This window comes from Anomaloglossus baeobatrachus, chromosome 6 (genome assembly GCF_048569485.1).
Source record: "Anomaloglossus baeobatrachus isolate aAnoBae1 chromosome 6, aAnoBae1.hap1, whole genome shotgun sequence".
NCBI lineage: Eukaryota > Metazoa > Chordata > Amphibia > Anura > Aromobatidae > Anomaloglossus > Anomaloglossus baeobatrachus.
Genome location: NC_134358.1, coordinates 102,338,005 through 102,360,742, shown reverse-complemented (window position 1 = coordinate 102,360,742; position 22,738 = coordinate 102,338,005). Strand labels below are relative to the sequence as shown.

Sequence of the window (22,738 nt, the reverse complement as noted above, 5' to 3'; positions counted from 1 at the left end):
CCTGATACACAGAGTGTACGGGTGAACTGCAAGCTCAAGGGACTGGCGAGGGAACGGAAGGTAAGGTGAGCATAATCTGTGTTTGTGCGTGTGTGTTTGTGCGTGTGTGGAATGGCACAATAGGGGACCAGGATGGGACATTTAACAAGTTGTGGAACGAATTGTCTGCATTGCAATGATTTCCTATGGGAAATCTTGCTTTGCTGAATGAGTAACTTGGTTAACAAGCACACTCCCAGAACGGATTTTTCTCGTTAACCAAGGTTCCACTACATATATATATATATATATATATATATATATATATATATATATATATATATATATATGTATATACTGTATATATGTATATGGTACACATAGGAGAAAAAGCAGCACCATGTATAAATCAAAAGAGGCAAGACGTCTGACTTGAGAAAGATTCACACTAAAAACTGAAACGTTGCCGCATGGGCCGTTAAAGTCATATAATTTGAAATATTTTTGTGCTGTTTACATTTTTTGTTTTTATATATATATATATATATATATATTTATATATATATATATATATATATATATACAGTACAGACCAAAAGTTTGGACACACCTTCTCATCTCCAGAACAACTATTAAGAGGAGACTTTGTGCAGCAGGCCTTCATGGTAAAATAGCTGCTAGAAAACCACTGCTAAGGACAGGCAACAAGCAGAAAAGACTTGTTTGGGCTAAAAAACACAAGGAATGGACATTAGACCAGTGGAAATCTGTGCTTTGGTCTGATGAGTCCAAATTTGAGATCTTTGGATCCAACCACCGTGTCTTTGTAGAAAATTGAACGGATGCACTCTACATGCCTGGTTCCCACCGTTAAGCATGGAGGAGGAGGTGTGATGGTGTGGGGGTGCTTTTCTGGTGACACTGTTGGGGATTTATTCAAAGTTGAAGGCATTCAGAACCAGCATGGCTACCACAGCATCTTGCAGCGGCATGCTATTCCATCCGGTTTGCGTCTAGTTGGACCATCATTTATTTTTCAACAGGACAATGACCCCAAACACACCTCCAGGCTGTGTAGGGGCTATTTGACTAAGAAGGAGAGTGATGGGATGCTACGCCAGATGACCTGGCCTCCACAGTCACCAGACCTGAACCCAATTGAGATGGTTTGGGGTGAGCTGGACCGTAGAGTGAAGGCAAAAGGGCCAACAAGTGCTAAGCATCTCTGAGAACTCCTTCAAGACTGTTGGAAAACCATTTCCGGTGACTACTTCTTGAAGCTCATCAAGAGAATGCCAAGAGTGTGCAAAGTAGTAATCAAAGCAAAAGGTGGCTACTTTGGAGAACCTAGAATATAAGACATATTTTCAGTTGTTTCACACTTTTTTAAGTATTTCATTCCACATGTTTTAATTCATAGTTTTGATGCCTTCAATGTGAATCTACAATTTTTAGAGTCATGAAAATAAAAGGAACTCTTTGAATGAGAAGGTGTGTCCAAACTTTTGGTCTGTACTATATATATATATATATATATATATATATATATATACTAGCTGTAGTACCCGGGCGTTGCCCGGGATAGTTACTGTCTCCCTGTCTCTCTCCCAGTCTCTGCCTGGGTGCCGCTGTCTGTCTGTCTCGCTGTCTGTCTCTTTCCTTGTCTGTCTGTTTCTATCTCTCTGTATTTGCATCAGTCTATCTGTCTCAATGTCTGTATCTGTCTGTCTCTCTCTGTCTCTTTGCCCGTCTGTCTCTTTGCCCATCTGTCTCTTTGGCTGTCTGTCTCTTTGCACGGCTGTCTTTTTGCCCGGCTGTCTGTTTCTAGGTCCATCTCTTTCCCGGTCTGTCTTTTTCCCGGTCTGTCTCTTTCCTGGTCTGTCTCTTTCCAGATCTGTCTCTTTGCAGATCTGTCTCTTTCCAGGTCTGTCTCTTTCCAGGTCTGTCTCTTTCTAGGTCTGTCTCTTTCTAGGTCTGTCTCTTTGCCTGTCTGTCTATTTGCCCATCTGTCTCTTTCCTGGGCTGTCTCTTTCCCCGTCTGTCTCTTTCCAGGTCTGTCTCTTTCCAGGTCTGTCTCTTTGCCCATCTGTCTCTTTCCCCATCTGTCTCTTTCCCCATCTGTCTCTTTCCCTGTCTGTCTCTTTCCCCGTCTGTCTCTTTCCCGCTCTGTCTCTTTCCCCGTCTGTCTCTTTCCCCATCTGTCTCTTTCCCCGTCTGTCTCTTTCCCCATCTGTCTCTTTGCCCGTCTGTCTCTTTGCACGGCTGTCTCTTTGCCCGGCTGTCTGTTTCTAGGTCCATCTCTTTCCCGGTCTGTCTTTTTCCCGGTCTGTCTCTTTCCTGGTCTGTCTCTTTCCAGATCTGTCTCTTTGCAGATCTGTCTCTTTCCAGGTCTGTCTCTTTCCAGGTCTGTCTCTTTCTAGGTCTGTCTCTTTCTAGGTCTGTCTCTTTGCCTGTCTGTCTATTTGCCCATCTGTCTCTTTCCTGGGCTGTCTCTTTCCCCGTCTGTCTCTTTCCAGGTCTGTCTCTTTCCAGGTCTGTCTCTTTGCCCATCTGTCTCTTTCCCCATCTGTCTCTTTCCCCATCTGTCTCTTTCCCTGTCTGTCTCTTTCCCCGTCTGTCTCTTTCCCGCTCTGTCTCTTTCCCCGTCTGTCTCTTTCCCGGTCTGTCTCTTTCCAGGTCTGTCTCTTTGCCCGTCTGTCTCTTTGCTCGTCTGTCTCTTTGCCCGTCTGTCTCTTTGCCGGGCTGTCTCTTTTTAGGGCTGTCTCTTTCCAGGGCTGTCTCTTTCCAGGTCTGTCTCTTTCCAGATCTATATCTTTCCAGGTCTGTCTCTTTGGGCGTCAGTCTCTTTGGGCGTCTGTCTCTTTGGGTGTCTGTCTCTTTCGGCGTCTGTCTCTTTGCTGGGCTGTCTCTTTCCCCATCTGTCTCTTTCCCGCTCTGTCTCTCTCCCCATCTGTCTCTTTCCCGCTCTGTCTCTTTCCCCATTTATCTCTTTGCCCGTCTGTCTCTTTCCCCGGCTGTCTCTTTCCCAATCTGTCTCTCTCTGTCTCTCTGTCTTTTTCTGTCTCTCTCTATCCGTCTATCCTATCTTACACTAACAGTTTATTTTGTTCCTATAGCAACCACTGACAGTTGCTATTTATAGTCTACTATAACTCCCAGCTCCATTCAGTTTAATGGCTGCGGGATATTTGTAGAGTAACTGGAAAGCACGGGGTTAAGTTTTCCCGCCCAAACATAGTCTATGACGTTCCCTGAGTCACATGGAGTGTCTGTGCATAATTTCGTGATTGTAAATGCGACGGTGCGAATTCCTTTAGCGGACATACACACATACACACATACACTCAGCTTTAGGCCTGCAACACACATCCGTGCCGCCGGCACGTGTTTGTCATTTTTTACACGTACCGGCGGCACGGAGACACGTTCAGCAATGCTACCCTATTGTAGCAGGCACACACATGTAAAACCACACGGAACGTGTGTCCGTGTGCGTTTGTACGTGTGTGCGTTTTTCAAAGCGCTGACATGTCAGTGATTTCTACCGCAGCACGGGTGTCACACGGCCCGCACCCGTACCACACGAGTGTAGTGTGGATGCGGTCCCGTGTGACACGCGCCGGAGGAAACACACGTGTCAGTGAAAAAAAAAAACATTTACTCACCTTCTCCAGCCCTCCTGTCTCTGCCGCTGCTGCCGACCGCCGCTCATTATTCTCATTTAATATTCACTTCACTGCCTGGCAGCAGCGGGGAGACGGGAGGGCTGGAGACCGAGGATCAGCACCACGGACAGCAGGGCGGACAGCAGGAAGGACCAGGTGAGTATGTAAATTACCGGTTCTACGTGTGTTATCGCGGATAGCACACGTAGAACACACGTGTCCCGCACGTACCAGAGAAACATACTTACCTGCACGCAACACGCAGGGGAAATACGTGTCTCTCGGCACGTGCGGGATTTTCACGTGAATGTGGCAGAGGCCTTATATATTAGATATATTTATATAATGTTCTTGTTTTGAGTTACCAATATCCCCTTATGTTAATCCCATACATAGTGTATAGATTATTATAGTTTCTAATGGCTCTAATCATTAGCATTGAAGGTATAATTGCTCCATTTAAATGGCCCCTATCTGATTCCTTTAGTTATCTAAAGCTCTGCATTGAATACCCTTTATTTCTCTATTTCCTTCTTGGCTTTGTTTTAAGCAGAAACTATTCAGACAGGGAAACATGTAATTTGAAGCAACAACATCCCCTATAATCTACATAAATCAATATACAAAAGTAAATGCCCCAGTGTGTGTTGTTGGGGGTGTTGTAATAAGCTGTAAGGTCTGGTGACAAATTGCTTCCTACTCATAATCTTCTAGGAGTAGAGGAAGAAAAGAGATAATGCAATTAGCTGTAGAAAGCCATTATATAAAGCATACATCCTGAAATAACGGTCTGGATGCAATAAGCAGGGGTATTCTGCAGCTGAGAGAATATATTACAGCATTACAAAGTATTAATGTGGAAATGGGGATGCAAAATGCTTATTTTTTGAGTAATGCATTTATATATAAAGAAATATTCAGAATAACAGATTTTATTGAATTTAAACAAATCAAAATAGCAAATAAAATATTCAATTTCCTATTGAATATTCAGAATTACACCAGTTTTTTGGTGTTTGCAGCCAATCACAGCTCTCATTAATATTCCGATTAGGATTGTTGTTTACAAGTAACCATAGATGATATCGCCCATCATCCCAGTATACCCAGCTAATATTAATGTGCAAACCTACAATATGATTGCTGAGCCCTGAGTGTGTGCATGGGTGCTGAGCCCTGAGTGTGTGCATGGGTGCTGAGCCCTGAGTGTGTGCATGGGTGCTGAGCCCTGAGTGTGTGCATGGGTGCTGAGCCCTGAGTGTGTGCATGGGTGCTGAGCCCTGAGTGTGTGCATGGGTGCTGAGCCCTGAGTGTGTGCATGGGTGCTGAGCCCTGAGTGTGTGCATGGGTGCTGAGCCCTGAGTGTGTGCATGGGTGCGGTCCGCAGCCATCAGCGCTGACGGTCACACAATGCTACATGGCTCTATCTAAAGCCCGTGCCTATTATCTGTACAAGACGTGGCTTTTCAGTGTAATTACGGCCTTCCCTCTGGAGACATTCCACAAAGTGCAGGAAGGGTTAATCACGCCTTTCCACACCAGCTACTGGGCATTGCCAAATGCACTGTAAATTGGTCTCCTGCTGGTAATGTGTGGTGGCAGGCTGCAAAGAGAAAGGTGGGAAGAAAAGGCTCCAGGATCGGGTTCTCATTAGTGGTTTCTGCCTTTATGGGAAATAGCTGCATCTGAACAGAGAAATTACACATTAAAGTTATATATTGATATGTATGAAATCTCCAGCAGCTTTCCCCATACAATGAGAGGCTCAGATTGTGGCCTTGGTGGAGGGAGCGCAGCTCTGGGAGAGGAGAGTGCAGCCCTCCAGCACCAAGGACAGCTCAGCACTGATCCTAAGGTCACCTCCTACATGGAAAATGGAGAAGACATCAGCATTGTGAGAGGAGGACACAGATCAAGGATACATTGTGTCACTGTGAAATAGTGGCACATATATGTATATATGTATATATATATATATATATATATATATATATATATATATATTTACACATACATCTACACATATACACACCTATATACACATATATGTACATATATATATTTAGATATATATGCATACACATGTGTATAATATATATATATATGTATATATACAAACATACATATATATATATATATACACACAAATATATATATATATATATATATATATATATATGCACCCTTATATTTATATATATATATATATATATATATATATATATATGTATATATATATATATATATATATATATATATATATATACACACACATACATATTCAGACACATCAGCCCCAATACTGTGATGGGCCGCACATAATGTAGACTGATTTTCATTTCAGTTTTGATGTAATTCATTTATTTGGAATGTACTATTAAAATAAAAGGGGGTGTTTCTAAGATACTCAAGAGGAGCTGCATCATTGTATTTTATCTCTCCGTCCTATTGGCGGATCAATATTTAATGTTGAGAGATTGGAGCATCAAATGAGTCATATCAGGGGAGCAGTGGAGCCAATCTGCTGCAGCCTAGGACTGCTAATTATTCATGGGCTCCTGCCTCTTGCTCTTTCTTCTGCACAGCCCCACAGTGCTGACTCAGTGCCTTATTCAGTCTTTTCTCCCTCTCCACTGCTGTAGCTGGATCTCTGGCAATCACAACCTCTAAGTATCTCTGTACATCATCATGGCTAAAACAGCAATAGGTAAGGACATGAGCCTGCTATATTTTCACTGTGTCATGTATTGACCACTGCACATGTTTATTTTAATATAGTGAACATTGCAAAATATATGCAATTTATTGTACAATGCATAAATATGTGTGTATATGTGTGTATGTGTGTGTGTATATGTGTGTGTGTGTATATGTGTGTATGTTTGTGTATATCTGTGTATATGTGTATGTATGTGTATGTGTGTGTATATGTGTGTGTATGTGTATGTGTGTGTGTGTGTATGTGTGTATATGTGTGAGCATTTGTGTGTGTGTGTGTGTGTGTGTGTGCATATGTGTGTATGTGTGTGTGTGCATGTGTGTATATGTGTATGTGTGTGAGCATTTGTGTATGTCTGTGCGTGTATGCATTTGGGCGTGTATGTGTGTGCATGTGTGTGATATGTGTGCTTGTACTGTGTTTGTGCGTGTGTCTGTGTGTGTGTGTGTGTGTGTATATATATATGTACGTGATATGTGTGTGCGTAATATATATATGTGTGACAAGATTGTATTTTTGATGCCCTGATGTGACATAATTGTGAAATAATAGTAATTGATTATCCCTTTACCAGTAGAATAGTAGTGAATATTCTGCAGCATTACCAGCCTAATCTTTATGTCCTTATAGAAGATGGGTATATTATTTTCTAGACTTTGCCTCCAGACACGCCCAATTCATCAGCTCATATAGAAATGAGATGTAATGAAAGAGATTTCTTATTTTAACTGTTTGTTTCCTCTTCTGGCGTTCTTGTAATGTAATCTGTGCCCCTGTCTCTAGCATTATTTCTGGTGGTCAGTAGGGTGAGACAATGATATACACAGGCTATAAGGCACCTCTATAGTGCCAGCTCTATAGCACAATGCAGACAGACCCCACCCAGCTCTCTCTTCTCTTGTTCGCAGGCTGCTAGAGATGGCAGCACTTTGCAATATCTGAATGTGTTTCTGCTGCCCTCTTGCTATTGTAAAAGACATGGAACAGACAATTCATTTATCATTCAAGTAAAATCAACACGTCCCAATCACGCCCGACCTATTTCATCTCCATTTTCAGCCTTTATAGCTCTGTCCACATTAATAGTTCCTCATTGCACCAGGCTGATCCTTATTCTTCATTCATTTATGCTCATTTTATTTTATGTTGCAAATATTAAAGCAATTTTTATAATGATATATTATTCCAGACGTCCTAAATTTCATTTTCCTATTACGTTCCTAAAGGTCATCTCATCTAATTGCTTGTGTACAGTTAGGAATGGCCATTCATAGCTATTAACAAGTCATATTGACTCTCTAAGACCCCCACAGAGATATATATCCAAGGGAGGGGTGGGGTCATAATGACGGATTTATATGTAAATGTCTTCCACCTGGATCTATGGGAGATCGGCCAGCCCTGCAGTGCTAAGCATGCCACCCCTCCCTATTGCAGCAATATAGGAATCAGTATTGATAATTTTCGGCCACCGGTTTATGGATTCTATGGATGTCGCAGCTGTCATCAGATAATATATATGGGTCCAATCATAAATGTGTCTCTGGGCATCAAGAAGATGTCTCACATCATTAAAATTGTCCATCAGACTTAATGGTTCAGTTCCATAAATATGTCCTCTAATTGAATCCTGTCTGGAAATTCATTCTTTCAAATATTGTATTAGTGAAAAAACAAGGGACTTTTATTTTTTTAATTCTGTCATTCATTTAATGAGAAATATTTTATTAGCCGATAAGTTCCAAAGTGTCTAAAGACTATATATATAAAATGTGGTAGAAAATGTTATCTCGTTGGGCGTCCGCATATAACAGAACAATGCCGGGCCATTATCGTGGTAATGCTACGGAAAATAGCAGATCTAACAAAATGCAATTTCATTGATTTCCCTAAAACTAAGAAGAAACAATGGGCTCCGCTTTCTTCCTTCTGGGAATGATTCTGTGTGATCACTATCAGCAGGGCAAGGAGGGAACTGCTGCCCCCTGGTGTGTGGGAGAAAAAAGCAAGATGGAAAAAAGAAATTGCTATTTGCTTTACTTTTATTAAATGTTTTGAAAGATTTTACCTGATTTTATTTATTTTTTTAAATCTTTTAAATTCTATTTATTTTTTTTATTTCAAAATATAAAACTCAGACACTTTAGAAAAAAGGGAAAAAGAGTGATATCCACCAGAATGACGATACATTTTATCTAAGTTTATTGAACATATTAGAGTTTTTTTAGTCCTTTTTTTCCACCTTCAATTTATTATTCTTGTAGGGCCAACTGGCAGACACAGACAGAAGAGGGCCCTTGTCCAAAAACTATATCTGGGACCTTTACAGTCCAATAACTAATCATAATGCACAATTCTTCTGGCTTTTGAGGTGGAGGTGGCTCCATGACCTCTTGGTTGGGCCCCTGTGTAGCTGCATCGGTTGCACCATTGATATGTACCTGGTTGGACCACTATATGTGAGAGACGCTAGTAGGACTATACAGGCTTTATAAATATACCCTGATTAAGGCCTAGGCCGAAACGCGTCGGTCGTTTCTTAACCGCCCTAACATTTTTACTTCTATCTGTCTGGCCACTTGGCATTTTCAACAAAATATGTGAAATTTTATGACGACACGTCTATCTGGTCCAGTCCTTCCAGCAATCTCTTGTTTTATAAATATTATTAGTTTATTAACATTAGGGATGATCGAATACTTCGATTATTCAGCTTCACAAATATTTTTTGAATACCTCGCCACTATTTGACTATTCGATGCGCAATGTAAGTCTATGGGAAGCCCGAATAGTTCTGAATAGTTGTTATTCAGGTGTCCCATAGACTTACATTGCGCATTGAATATTCGCGAATAGTCGAATAGGGGCGAGGTATTCGAAAAATATTTGTGAAGCCGAATATTTGAGGTATTCGATCATCCATATTAACTATTAATTCTATAGCACTGGTATTTGAAGACTTGATACATTTAGGTAGCTAGTTTCATTGGTTGCAGTTACACTCACGCCCTGGAGTATGAAAGACCCCATTTTTTTTACTTGCTCATAGGAAAAGAGACCAATACTATAAGCGATGTTTGACAAACAGTGGGGATGTTATCGATTTTGCTTTGATCCCTCAGAGCATCAAGTTACACCTCTGTTTTTTCAGAAACCATATGTCAAAAGTTGTAAGGTGCGAGCAATAGTATTCTTGATGAGTAACAATGATAGTCTCCCTAGGCACAGCTCATATAATAAGCACAATGAAGAAGACTTTTTTTTTTCAATTGTTCCCTACTATCACATCTTACTGGATTTATCCCCGGAGAATGACTTGGCAATGTTGTGTAATACCGCTGAGATTGATAAAGGTGACATCACAAGGAGCCAACATCATCCCAAATGACTCAGAGCCGAAAATAAAAAGATACCTAATGTCTGCTGGCGGACCCCTGGGGAGGGGGAGTGCTGCCAGATCAGGTTACAGTAGCGATGCCACATAGCCGCTCTCCTAGGGATCCTGATTATTAGGTAGGATAATGAAGGTTGCATATGGACAGACCGGTGTGAAGTGTTTTTTCCATAATTAACAGCATATTCAGATGATTAATCATCATATAGCACAACGGTGGGCATTTGCTGCAGGAAATCTTTGCTTTGTCACTGATTTTCAAGGACAGACATAGCTGGTGAAATGAATCGAGGTTAGGGAGGTGCAAGTACTGTTAGTCTCAACACCTGCACTGCCTAGAAATATGGTGATGGCTACTGATTATAAAGGCCCCGATACACGCTACGATATATCGATCCATGCATGTTTGCAGGAGAGCTAGTTATTCTGCTTTGTTATCATTGCTTTCAGCAGGGTTGTACGAGGTCTCATGTGACCTAGTCCTTTAGTAATAATCTCCTGAAGATAAAAGATGTAAAAACATCCCTGAACATGTACTAAATGTATGTTATTGGTTTTTCCTATTTTTTGTACTGTGTACATATAGGGGCGTGGCTGCCCCTTTTTGTACTGTGCATTTAGCCTATTTAGTTTTCCACAGGCAAGTGTTTTTACAGTCAGGTTTTGTCCTGTTCTAACCCACATCTATTGAGGCCTGCAGGCATATATAGAGGTGAAATACTAGAGTAGGGACCATCCTGATTGGGTACATTTGATTGTCATCGACGGATAGCTTTTATGCTTCTTTGATTAAAATAGTGTCAAGTAAGTTTGCTATGTTATTTACATGTACAGTTGAAGCCAGAGGTTTACATAAACTGTCTATAAAGACACATCTGCATGTTTTTCTCACTATTTGACATGAAATCAGAATAAACCTTTCCCATTTTGGATCAATTATGGACAGCCCATATGATGATGTCATGTCTTTGGAAGTTTGTGATAGGTTTATTGGCAACATCTGAGTTCATTAGAGACAAACCTGTGGATTTATTTTAATGCACACCTGAAACACACTGCTTCTTTTTGTAGCATAATGGGAAAGTAAAAAAAAATCAGCCAAGATCTCAGGAAGAAAATGGTGGACTTGCACAAGTATTGTTTATTCTTGGGTACATTTTCCAGATACCTGAAGGTGCCTTGTTCATCTGTACAAACAATTATACACAAGTACAAACAAGATGGGAATGTCCAGCCATCATACCGCTCAGGAAGGAGACAGGTTCTGTGTACCAGAGATGAATGTGCTTTGGCCAGACGTGCATATCAATCCAAGAACAAAAGCAAAAGACCTTCTGAAGATGCTGGCGGAAGCTGGTAAGATGTTGTCACTATCTGTAGTGAAACGAGTACTGTATCAACATGGGCTGAAAGGCCATTCTGCCAGGAAAAAGCCATTACTGCAAAAGAAATGTAAAAAAGCCAGATTAATGTTTGCAAATGCACACAGGAACAAAGACCTTGATTTTTTTGAAACATATCCTGTGGTCTTACAAATCTAAAATTGAAGTGATTGACCATAATGACCATCGTTACATTTGGAGGGAAAAGGTAGAAGCTTTGAAGCCTAAGAACACCATCCCAACTGTGAAACATGGTGGTAGCAGCATCATATTGTGGGGTTGTTTTCCTGCAGGAGGGACTGGTGCACGTCACAAAATAGATGGCATTATGAGGAAAGACGATTATGTGACAATACTGAAGTAACATCTCAAAACATCAGCCAGGAACTTAAAGCTTGGGCGAAAATGGGTCTTCTAAATTGACAATGACATGAAGCATACTGCCAATCTGATTACAAAGTGGCTTAAGGATAACAAAGTCAATATCTTGGAGTGGCTATCACACAGCCCTGATCTCAAGCCTATTGAAAATATATGGGCAAAGCTGAAAAGGCCAACGCGACCAAGGAGACCTAGAAACATGGCTCAGTTACACCAGTTCTGTCATGGTGAATGGGCCCAAATTCCTACCAACTATTGTGAGAATATTGTGGATAGATATCCTAAATGTTTGACCCAACTAATACAGTTTAAGGGCAATGGTACCAAATACTAATGAAATGTATATAAACCTTTGACTTTCCAGATGGTAATCAAAATGCCTTAAAACATCCTCTCTTTCTCTCTCTTCTCTCTCTTTCTCTCTCTCTCTTCTCCCCCCTCTCTCGCTCTTTCTCTCATGATTCTTGCATTGGGCAAATATAAATAATTTTGGTTCCTAATTGACCTAAAATGGGAAAGGTTTATTCTGATTTCATGTCAGATAGTGAGAAAAACCTGCTGATGTGTCTTTATAAATAGTGTATGCAAACTTCTGCTTTCAACTGTACTATACTAATAATATTACAGAGTTTTTGTTTAATGTATTCTTAAAATTAATATTTTGTCATAATGGTAGCATTAATTCAAATAGACATAAATTACAGCCTGTTGGTAACAATGTATTTCTATTTTTCTTGGACCATTTACTTAAGAATATGGCTGAAAAAGTACATACGGTAATTCTGCCACTCCCATCTGACTGTTCATCCATCTGTTCAGGGGTGTAACCATGTAGCAGTTCTCATAGGACCTGGCAGACCATCTCTTCTATTAGAGGGGCAATGATCAATCACTGTAGTTTCAGCAAGAGAACAGGGGAAGCATCTGGACGATGAGAGAATACGTGTAGAGCAGAAAAACTGATAATATCATATAAACTGCTTTAAAAAACAGCAAGAGAAAGAAAAAAGTAAATAAATGTAAAAGCAAAGAATATGTAATGTAATACTTCATTCATGATATACTTTATGATGAGTGTGTTACAATTACCATGTTTTTTCACTATAAGGCTTTATATAGTTAATATTATATTATAGTTGCAGGATATTTTTTCTAAAATTAATGTTTGCCATGATAAGACAGCAGATTATATTGTAAAACTGAACTAAAGAAGATATTTACTGCCATATTAAGAGCAAAAATAGTGCCCAAGATATATAAATAAAAGAAAGGCAGACCCCCTATACAGAGGTGGCCATATCATAGAGAGAGATAGGGGGACCACATCTTTCAGAATTGTGCATTATGATGAATTGTTGCGCTGCAAAGGGCCCATATATTGTTCTTGCACAGGGGCCCGATCCTGCCTGTGTCCAGCAGTGTACCTTCATCGCTGTATCCCATATCAGCCTGAATTACTGTAGTGCGCAGTTTTCAAGATGTAAAACGTAGTAAGACTGCATCCATGATTATTTTAGTCAGAGGTGGTCATATCATTGGTACAGTCTGTGCAGCCATACAGGGGATCAAGAGGTAACAGGGCCAAGACCACGTACAAAACAGGAGGAATCGTGCAATATGATGAGATATTTAGACTTCAAAGGGCCGATATACCATTCTTGCATGGGGGCGCTTATCTGTCTGTCTCCGCCAGTGATTATAGTCATGGTCAGGAGACTATTTGATATCTTGTCTACTCAGGCTCTACAAGACTAAGTTGACATTGTTCCTGTGCACTTGGTCGATGTATATACTGGGAAAATATCTTAGCTAGAGATGAGCGAACTCGAACTGTAAATTTCACGGTTTGTAACAAACACAGACTTTTAAGAATAATCAGTGTTTGAGTTCAGAGTTTAGGTGCTGTATCTATGCAAACCACTTCATCGAACATTGGGAAGCTTGGGTACGCTTGGGGCTCAGCCCAGTGTGAGCCACTTGCAGTCTCTAAATGGCTCTCACTTTTTTCGGAAGCAGTGTGTACAAAAACAAAAATTCTCCGGAAATGATCTGTTTATGGCTGGCTGTATGTGGGCAGAGACCTGTACTGCCCAATCAGTGACTTCCACTGGGGTTCTGGTCAAGTTCGGGTCCATAACAGAACTTTATCTAAAGCCCAACAAAAACAGAAAATAGAAAACTGCTAGTAAAGAGAGTGTTTATAAATCAAAATTCTTACCGTTAGTTGGAATTGATCAGGTTCCGAGGTGGTCAGCCCACAGTCACCACAGGGAATCCAGTGTCGGTCTCTTAAGTCTCTGTTCCTTCCTGGAGCGATCCGAGTCATGGCACCATCTGTCAAGGAGAAATTCCACAGTTTTGGAAATCTCCTTCTTAACAGCGAATGTCTACTGAAATCTCAAATGAAGTGTTACTGAATGCTATCAAGGAGAAAATTAAACCACACAAATTGTAGTTGGTATAAGATCCTCGTTCAGTAATATGAGGAGGTGCACACCCCAGTGCTTTATTTTTTTATTACACAAGCCTTTTATAGAGCAGTAATAAGTTAATCCTTTAGTAAAATTCCTAAGTATGCCATTGGCTATATTAAAGCATATGCAGAAAACCTGTGACATTTATGCATTTTTTGGGACTTCCCCTCCAGCCCCTCCTGGGTCTCCAACTCCATATCTTGCAGAGTTTTTGGCATGTAGCACCTCAGGCCATAAATTTGGACTTGTGCAGATAGCCAATCTTTGTTATCAAAGTCTGCATTCCATTCCTTTGTATCAGTCATCAGCTGCTGACCTTGATATACATATACTTGCTGTCCTGATAGCAGTAATCAGAAAACAGGCTCTTCCTTCTTACTCATATAAAAAAGAAAGTTTGGTTATAAAAAAGCATATAGAAAAAAAAGTATATATATATTCTCACAGTAAAAAGCGTATAGAAAAATATTTTATATTCTCATAGTAATAGTCACTCTGCTGCTCCAAAGCAGCTACCCAACAATCTCGCTCCAGACCCAGGTGAACGTCCACCACATGGAAGAACATCAGAAATAGGGAAAAAAGGTCCCGCAAGCAGGCAGAGGTACAGTATATGGTAAAAAAAAACCTTTTATTGAAAAATAGTTAAAAGTTTAAACAGAGCAGTAGTCTGACAGTGTCAAAAAATGTTGTTAAAGGACTACGCATTTCGGCTGTAAAGCCTTCTTCTAGGCCATAAAAAGTAGAAGAAGGCTAGAAGAAGGCTTTACAGCCAAAACGCTAAAACTTTTACCTATTTTTCAATCAAAGTTTTTTTACCATACACCTCTGCCTGCTTGCTGGAACTTTTCTCCCTATTTCTGATTATCTAAAGTTCGGCTGAACCTGCCAAACCTGAACCTCAATTGGTCCGCTCATCTCTGATCTTAGCAGTGCACATACCGTAATTCCTTATTTCCATATGATCCTATTCTCCTGATTAACAAAAAGACTGTCCTTTTAGCCCCAGACTGACCATTATTCATCACCATGATGGTAACCACGAAAGCTATTTGCACTTATTCTGTGAATATTTGATTGATATTTACTTGATCATCTGCAATCAAAAACCACAAACCTTGTCAATCAAGTAACGTGAGAATCACAATGTCCATTATTGAGATGACTGCTTTGATCAGGTATTGTTCACAGTCATCCCTTATAATACAATCAGGCTGACCGCCCAGGAGTATCATTAGGAAACCTGGATTCCAGATGTCAGCATCCATTGAGTCCTCACGTGATCTGCTTGGCAGGCCTGATAAAGCCTGTGAATACTGGAGGCATTACACATCAACACTATTGGATTCTGCACAAATTCTGAAAAATCAAGTGCAATAGAAAAAAAAAAATCATACTGACAAATCCGTCCTGTGAAACAAGGTATTCTTTGAAAAATCCAGAAACAAAAGAATAACATCAAGTCATCTACAGGTCAAATTAGTGTCAAGGGGTGCGCAGTAACTATCTCAAGGGATTGAAGTAGACAAAGGCACAGATGAGAAATAAGCAAGACTGGAAGCTGGAGGTTCGCTTACTACATTCTTATTATTTTGGAACTGTGGATCTCATGAAGAACCAGAGAAGGGTTTTAACCCAAACCATAAATAGAACATAAAAGGAACTTGTCACCAGGTTTTTTTTCCCTATTTCCTGCAACCACCACCAGTAAGCCCTTATATACAGCTTTCTAGAATACTGTATATAAGTGCCCAGGACTCTCCGTATAGAATATAAAAGACCTTTTATTATACTCATCTGCTGTGTGGTCCAGTCCAATGGGCATCACTGGTCTTGGTCCAGCTCCTCCTCTTTTCCTTCCATCGCCATCCTCCTTTCCAGCTTCATGTGGATGACACGTCCTATGTCATCTATACAGTGTCCTCCATTGCTCTCCTGCACATGCGCACTCCTCTCTGCCCTGCTGCAGTAGAGAAAAGTATTGTTATGCGCAGGTGTGGGGAAATGTCAAAGAATGACTGCACACTTCAATACTTTGCTCTGTCCTCAGCAGGGCAGAGAGAAGTGCGCATGGGCAGGAGTGCAATGGAGGACACTGTGTGGATGACGTAGGGTGCATCATCCACACGAAGCAAGAAAGAGGATCGTGATCTTAAGAAGATAGGAGGCACCGGACTGAGATGAGGGACGCCCTTTGGACCAAACTAGATTGCAGGTAAGTATATTAAAAGATTTTTTCCATGTTATACAGATCGGCTTGGGCACTTACATACAGTATTCTGGAATGCTGTATATAAGGGCTTACTGGTGGTGGCCACAGCTTATAGGGGACAAATTTTTCCCTTTAAATGTTAGGGCATAATTTTTTTTTTTTTTTACTTATATTGATATTGTTATGTTCTCTATGACATCAATATTTTTACAAGTGACAACCAGAAATGCATTGATATTGGATCTTGCCTTTATGAATAAGAATATTGTAAATATTTATAAGGAAGGTTTTTTACTAATAATCAGTTAGGTGGAGTAGAGAGTGGCTATGAAGAGTGTCCCTTTTCTGGAGGAATGAACAGGTCTCAACATTATGTGAGTCGCCCAATTTCAATGAAACTGTAATACATTATTTCTCCTATGGGGGCACTGCAGGAAAAATGAAGATTTGATGCCGAGTTTCCTCATAAATTGAAGTTGATCGTTGGGTATCCCTGGAAAGTGGCACCATAATCAGCCTTTTGGTTAGGGAACCTAATAATAAAAAGGATCAATGCAACACACATATATTTTGGGGATTTTTTACTTTTTTTTTTAAATGGACTTTTATATGGTGCATAGTATATGGTGTATATAGTATATATTGAATATAGTGTATATAGTGTATAGCATATGGACACTGCAACAGAAGTTGATCATATAGAGCTGTTGATTTTGGCACTAAGTTGGGGTCACGAGAGAGGAACTCTTCTTTTTGATGTTCTCATGCTCTTAAAGGGAACTTGTCACCACCAGTCAGCCCTTATATATACAGCATTCTAGAATACTGTATATAAGAGTCCAGGCCGCTCTATATAACGTAAAAAAACACCAATATTACTCTATGGGGCCGCTCCCATGAGCGATTATTTTCTCAACCCTAATCAGACCGAGAAAACAGTCGCAGCATGCTGCAAGTGTAATGCGATCCTGTCCCACTCACACCCATACAAGTCTATGGGGTGAGAGAAACATCGCACTGCTCTCGCAGTACACCGGTGTAAGAAGAGTGCAGTACGATTCTTGCATCAGCTGGCAACGGAGGAGATAGGGAGATAAATTCCTCCCTCTTATCCGCAGCGCTAGCCCTCCACTCTGCAGCGCTGACCCTCCCCTCCGCTGCGCCGGCCCTCCCCTCCGCAGTGCTGGCCCTCCTTCTGCAGCGCCAGCCCCCCCTCTCCGCAACTGTGGTCTGATCGCACGATCGGACCACAGTTGCATAACACTCGCATGACACTCAGCTCCCGCTGTGCTGCGAGCGTGTGCCAAGTGTCATGCGAGCACTCGCACAAATCCCCGTGTGGCCTCGGCCTAATGCGCATGCACGGGGAAAGGTCAAAGACCGCCCGCTAGGTGAGTATATTAAAGGTCTTTTTTACGTTCTACAGAGCCTGGGCTCTTATATATAGCATTCTATAATGCTGTATACAAGGGTTGACTGGTGGTGGCCAAAGCTTATAGGGGTCAAATCTGGTGACAGGTTCCCTTTTAAGGGGTAAATAAGCAAAGTCAATGTGAGATTCTCCTTATTTATGGGTGTAGACGTAGGCATTAAATTGAGGACATTCGGTCGCTGTTAGGCCCGATTATCCTATGGTGCTGAATCAGCCATGAAATACAAACTAAAAACAGCAGAGAGCATTTCTTTTATCCATCTGTCGGGAACAGTCATCATTCTTACTATTCTGTACTCTGCAATCAGATGTCACTCTACAGGACGCTCTATTCTTATCCAGCATGAAGCTTTTATGCTGAAATGTCGTCCAGATTCTGCTAAGTCAAGAGCGAACGCTCACAGACAATTACTCGACGTAATTACAAGTAATGATTCCTGTAGTGTATAATGTAAGTTCCTTAATGTCCACTTATAAACCCTAGCCTGCATTTACTGCTTCAGCCCCAGGTAAAAGCATGTCTGGTCATTGCACTGAATAAATAATGGTGACAACCTTTAGTATTTATTAGGGCAGGTCAATTAAAAAGCATTAGATGTCCACTTAAAGCTTTTTATTTTACAGCTGAAGTGGTGCTTTAAATCTAATTTCCCTGAGCCCTGTCTTATACTCACCTTCCGCCATCTTCCCTTTCTTCAACCATCATTCCCGCTGGTCTCTGGCAGTTTGTCACCTGCGGGTAGTTCCAGTTTTCATGGTGCGCACCGTAAGTTACATTTCAATACAAGTCTATGGGGGCCTCATTCTGGCACTTATAGACTTGTAATGAGTTCTTGTGACGTAACTTCTCTGACGTAACTTTTTTAAAAGCTTTTATAGTATCTGCCATTACTACTTCTTGTGGCAGGGCTTTCCACAGTCTGGCTTCTCTAACTGTAAAGAACCCTTTCCTATTTAACTACCGGAATTGCCTTTTTTCCACTCACAGTGAGTGTCCGCTGGTCCTTAGTATTGTCTCAGGATGGAATAAGTCATGTGACAGTCCTTTTTTTGACCATACATGTATTAATACATATAAATGAAACTCCTCTGAGACGTCTTTTTTGTAAGCCAACCAAATCTAATTTTCCCAACCTCTCATCATATGGGTGGCCTCCATTCCTTGTAATAATCTAATTGCTGTCTTTGAACTGACTCTAACTTCTGAATATCATTTTAAAATGTGTAAAACAAGCTGAATCCCATATTCCACATGTGGCCTTACAAGTGAGTTATAGAGGGGTAACAATACGTTGGGATCACGGGATCTAATCTCTCTTTTTATACGCCGTAAAATCTTGTTTGCTTTAGCAGCTGCTGCTTGACATTGAGTGTTGCTGCTCAGCTTACTCGTAACCAGAATACCCAAGTCCTTCTGTTCTGTAGTACCAAGTTTACTTCCATTTAGTGTATATGTAGCGATAGGATTACTTTGTGCATTACTCTACATTTATCAAAATGAAATCTCATTGGTGTGTACCCATTCCGACATCTTATCCAGATCTTTTTGTAATATTCTACTATCAAGTTCAGTTTTTAATATCCTACATAGTTTGGTGTCATCAGCAAAGACTGACACTTTACTATCAATCCCATCCACAAGGTCATTAATAAAGAGATTGAAAAGAATCGGTCCTAGCACAGGTCCATGTGGTCCCCACTGCTGGCATGTGTCTAGTATTGTAACTCGGATTTACATTAATTCAGAACACATTTTGTTGGATCTGCAGAATGGTTTTGTATCCTATGTATACCTCGTGAAGAGTTTAATGTATTGACCAATAAACTCCGGATTGTACCCTCACTAAGCTGTGACTCAAGATTTGTGCAATTGGTATTGCACTCAAGTCCAATGAAATTAAACCAATCAGCAATGCCACTCTAATACTGAGGACAAGTATTCATTGTCCGGCTTGGATCGGGACCCCCAAAGTCCCGTAAACAACAGGATTCTGGTGCAGAACTCTAGTTCTGACTGGCAACATCGTCAGAACCTGATTGTATCAGGTCGTCATGTTGTTAACCCTTTGCTACCTTACTTATGCCATGATCAATAGCGATTGCGGCATATAGACGTTCATGAGAGGGAGTGCACTCCCTCTCTCACACCTCCGGCACCCCATGAGGTGGAGCCTTGGGGGAGTTTGAAGTTGGCATGGCAGCCAGAAGTCAATTGATGACCTCTGGGTCTGCCATGTATGAAGGTCTCGCCAGAAGTAGAGCCTAACAGCTAATCTGTCAGTGGTAAAAAATGTGGTAAAAGTGTAAGGGGCACTTTGCACGCTGCGACATCGCAGGCCGATGCTGCAATGCCGAGTGCGATAGTCCCCGCCCCCATCGCAGCTGCGATATCCTTGTGATAACTGCCGTAGTGAACATTATTGCTACGGCAGCTTCACATGGACTCACCTGTCCTGCGACTGTCGCTCTGGCCGGCGACCCGCCTCCTTATTAAGGGGGCGGGTTGTATGGCGTCACTGCGACGTCACACGGCAGGCGGCCAATAGGAGTGGAGGGGCGGAGATGAGCGGGATGTAAACATCCCGCCCACCTCCTTCCTTCCGCATATCCTACGAAAGCCGCAGTGACGCCGGTAGGAGATGTTCCTCGCTCCTGCGGCTTCACACACAGCGATGTGTGCTGCCGCAGGAACGAGGAACAACATCAGACCGTCGCGTCAGCGTAATCATGGATTACGCCGACGCTGCACCGATGATACGATTACGACACTTTTGCGCTCGTTAATCGTATCATCAAGCCTTTACACACTACGATGTCGCATGCGATGCCGGAAGTACGTCATTTTCATTTTGACCCCACCGACACCTGCGATGTCGTAGTGTGCAAAGCCCGCCTAAGTATTTTTTATTCATCACCAAACAGTATATAATTCTCTGACACATTTGTGGTAGAAATACGATGACTGCACAACTAGATGAGTTCATTGGGAAGTGTAGTTTGTAAAATGGGGTCACTTATGGAAGGTTTCTGCTGTTCTGTCACCTCAGAGGCTCTACCAATGTGACATGGCACCCGCCAACCATAACAGCAAAATCTGTGCTATAAATGGCGCTCATTCCCTTCTGAGCTTTGCACTGCCTGAAAGTAGTTTCTGACCACATATGGGGTATTGGCATACTCAGGAGAAATTACACAATTAACTGTATTTTCCATTTTTTCCTATTTGCCCTTTTAAAATTAAAAACTTGATGCTAAACAACATTTTAGTGAAAAATATGACTATTTTTTCTTTATCGCCAAATGGTATAGAATTCTGTGAAGCACTTGTAGTGTTAATTTGCTCACTATACCCCTATATGAATTCATGGAAGGGTGTAGTTTGTAAAATGGCATGACTTATGGGTGGGCTCTCCTGTCCTGGTACCTCAGGGGCTTTGTCAATGTTACATGGCACCCGCAAATCATTCCAGCAAAATCTTAATTCCTTTGTGGCACGTCTTTCCTTCTATGCTTTGCACTTTGCCTCAAAAGTAGTTTTCAACCACATATGGGGTATCGATATACTCGGGAGAAATTGATCAACAAATTGTGGCATTCGTTTTCACCTATTACCTTTTTGAAAATTAAAAACCTGGGGTCAAAGCAATATTTTATTGGCAAACATGATAATTTTACACTTACTCAGCCCAATGTTATACAATTCTGTGAATAACCTGAGGGTTAAAAATGTTCACTTCTCCACTAAATGAATTCTGCAAGAGATGTAGTTTCCAAAATGGGGTAATTGATTGGGGTTTCCATTGTTTAGGTGCTTCAGGGGCTCTGCAAACAGAACATGGTGTATACTATCTATTCTAGCCAATTTTGCACTGTGACGGGGGTTACAACATTGTGCGACATGGGCAAGAAATTGCCCGTGCCACACAAACGATGGGGGCGGGTGCGATCCCAAATGCGATCGCACGATTAATTGTAGCGTGTAAAGCAGCCTTAACAGGAGACCTGGGGGCAGCAAGTTGCTGAATGGATTGAAACAGCTCTCAACTGGAAAGGGAACAGCATGAAGAACACGCCTGGATGCATCTCTGACTCCCAGGTCGCTGCTGGGATCTAAACAAATAAGTAATTAGAAAAATCATGTGAGGTTCCCCCCTATTTTGATAACCAGCCATGGTAAAGCAAAAAGCTGCTGGTTGATATTATCAGAGTAGGAAAATTCATGTTTATTTGGCCCTTCTCAGCCTAAAAATACAACCTGCACCTGCCCCAGATAAGCGCATCACACTAGATGAGCCAATTTTGGCACTTTGAACGTGTCTTCCCAATTGCCCTGGTGGAGTGGCAGTCAGGGTAATATTTTTGGGGGTTGATGTCAGCTGTGCAATATCAGCTGGCATCAAGCCCTGGTGTTAGTAATGGAGCGGCATCTATCATACACCCCTATTACTAACCCACTATAGAAAAAAACACGCAGGAAAAAAATAGTTTGTTTGAATAGAGACTCCTCCACACTGTCCCTTGTTGCCCAATTTATTATCAAAAATGTTCCACAAAGAATGGCAAAGAAAAGAATGTTCGTTCGCTATGTTCCCACAAAGTTCTGTCATAGTTCACGTTCCCCGAGTGCAGCTTTGGTGACTGTCAATAGCAGTAAAGTACACCTATTCACAGGTGTTGGGTCGTGACGACAACGCTGATCAGCTTCGCTAGGTCTCGCTGAGTGCACTGTTGAGCTGGCGGCTCTGATAAGAGTTGTCATTACTACCTGGCGCCTGTGATTAGCTGTACTTTACTGCTATTCCCAGCTGGGAAAGTTGCATTTGGGAAATGTGGACTATGATGGAACTTTGCTGGAACATTTTTTATAATAAATTGGTGAACGAGGTATAGTGTGGAGGAGTCTTTATTCAAATAAACATTTTTTTCCTGTTTTTTTCTTTTTATTACTAGTAATGGGGTGACTGATAGAGAATCTCCATCTGACATTACACAGCTGACAACAACCCCAAAATAGCATTAGGGCAATCAGGAAGAGCTGGGCAATGCACCAGAATTTAGACATCTAATGTGATGCGCCAATTCTGGAGAGGATGCAGGCTG

At 41.3% G+C, this 22,738-nt stretch overlaps 1 protein-coding gene across 1 annotated transcript in view; it reads left to right on the top strand.

Annotated features, from left to right (window-relative positions):
- Positions 1-6,160: 6,160 nt before the first annotated feature.
- STMN2 (stathmin 2) overlaps positions 6,161-22,738 on the top strand; it is a 77,308-nt gene continuing 60,730 nt past the window's right edge. The window contains exon 1 of the mRNA XM_075353151.1: positions 6,161-6,351. Within this exon, the coding sequence (XP_075209266.1) occupies positions 6,333-6,351 (19 nt within the window). The 5' untranslated portion in view covers positions 6,161-6,332. The remainder of the gene's footprint in view (positions 6,352-22,738) is intronic.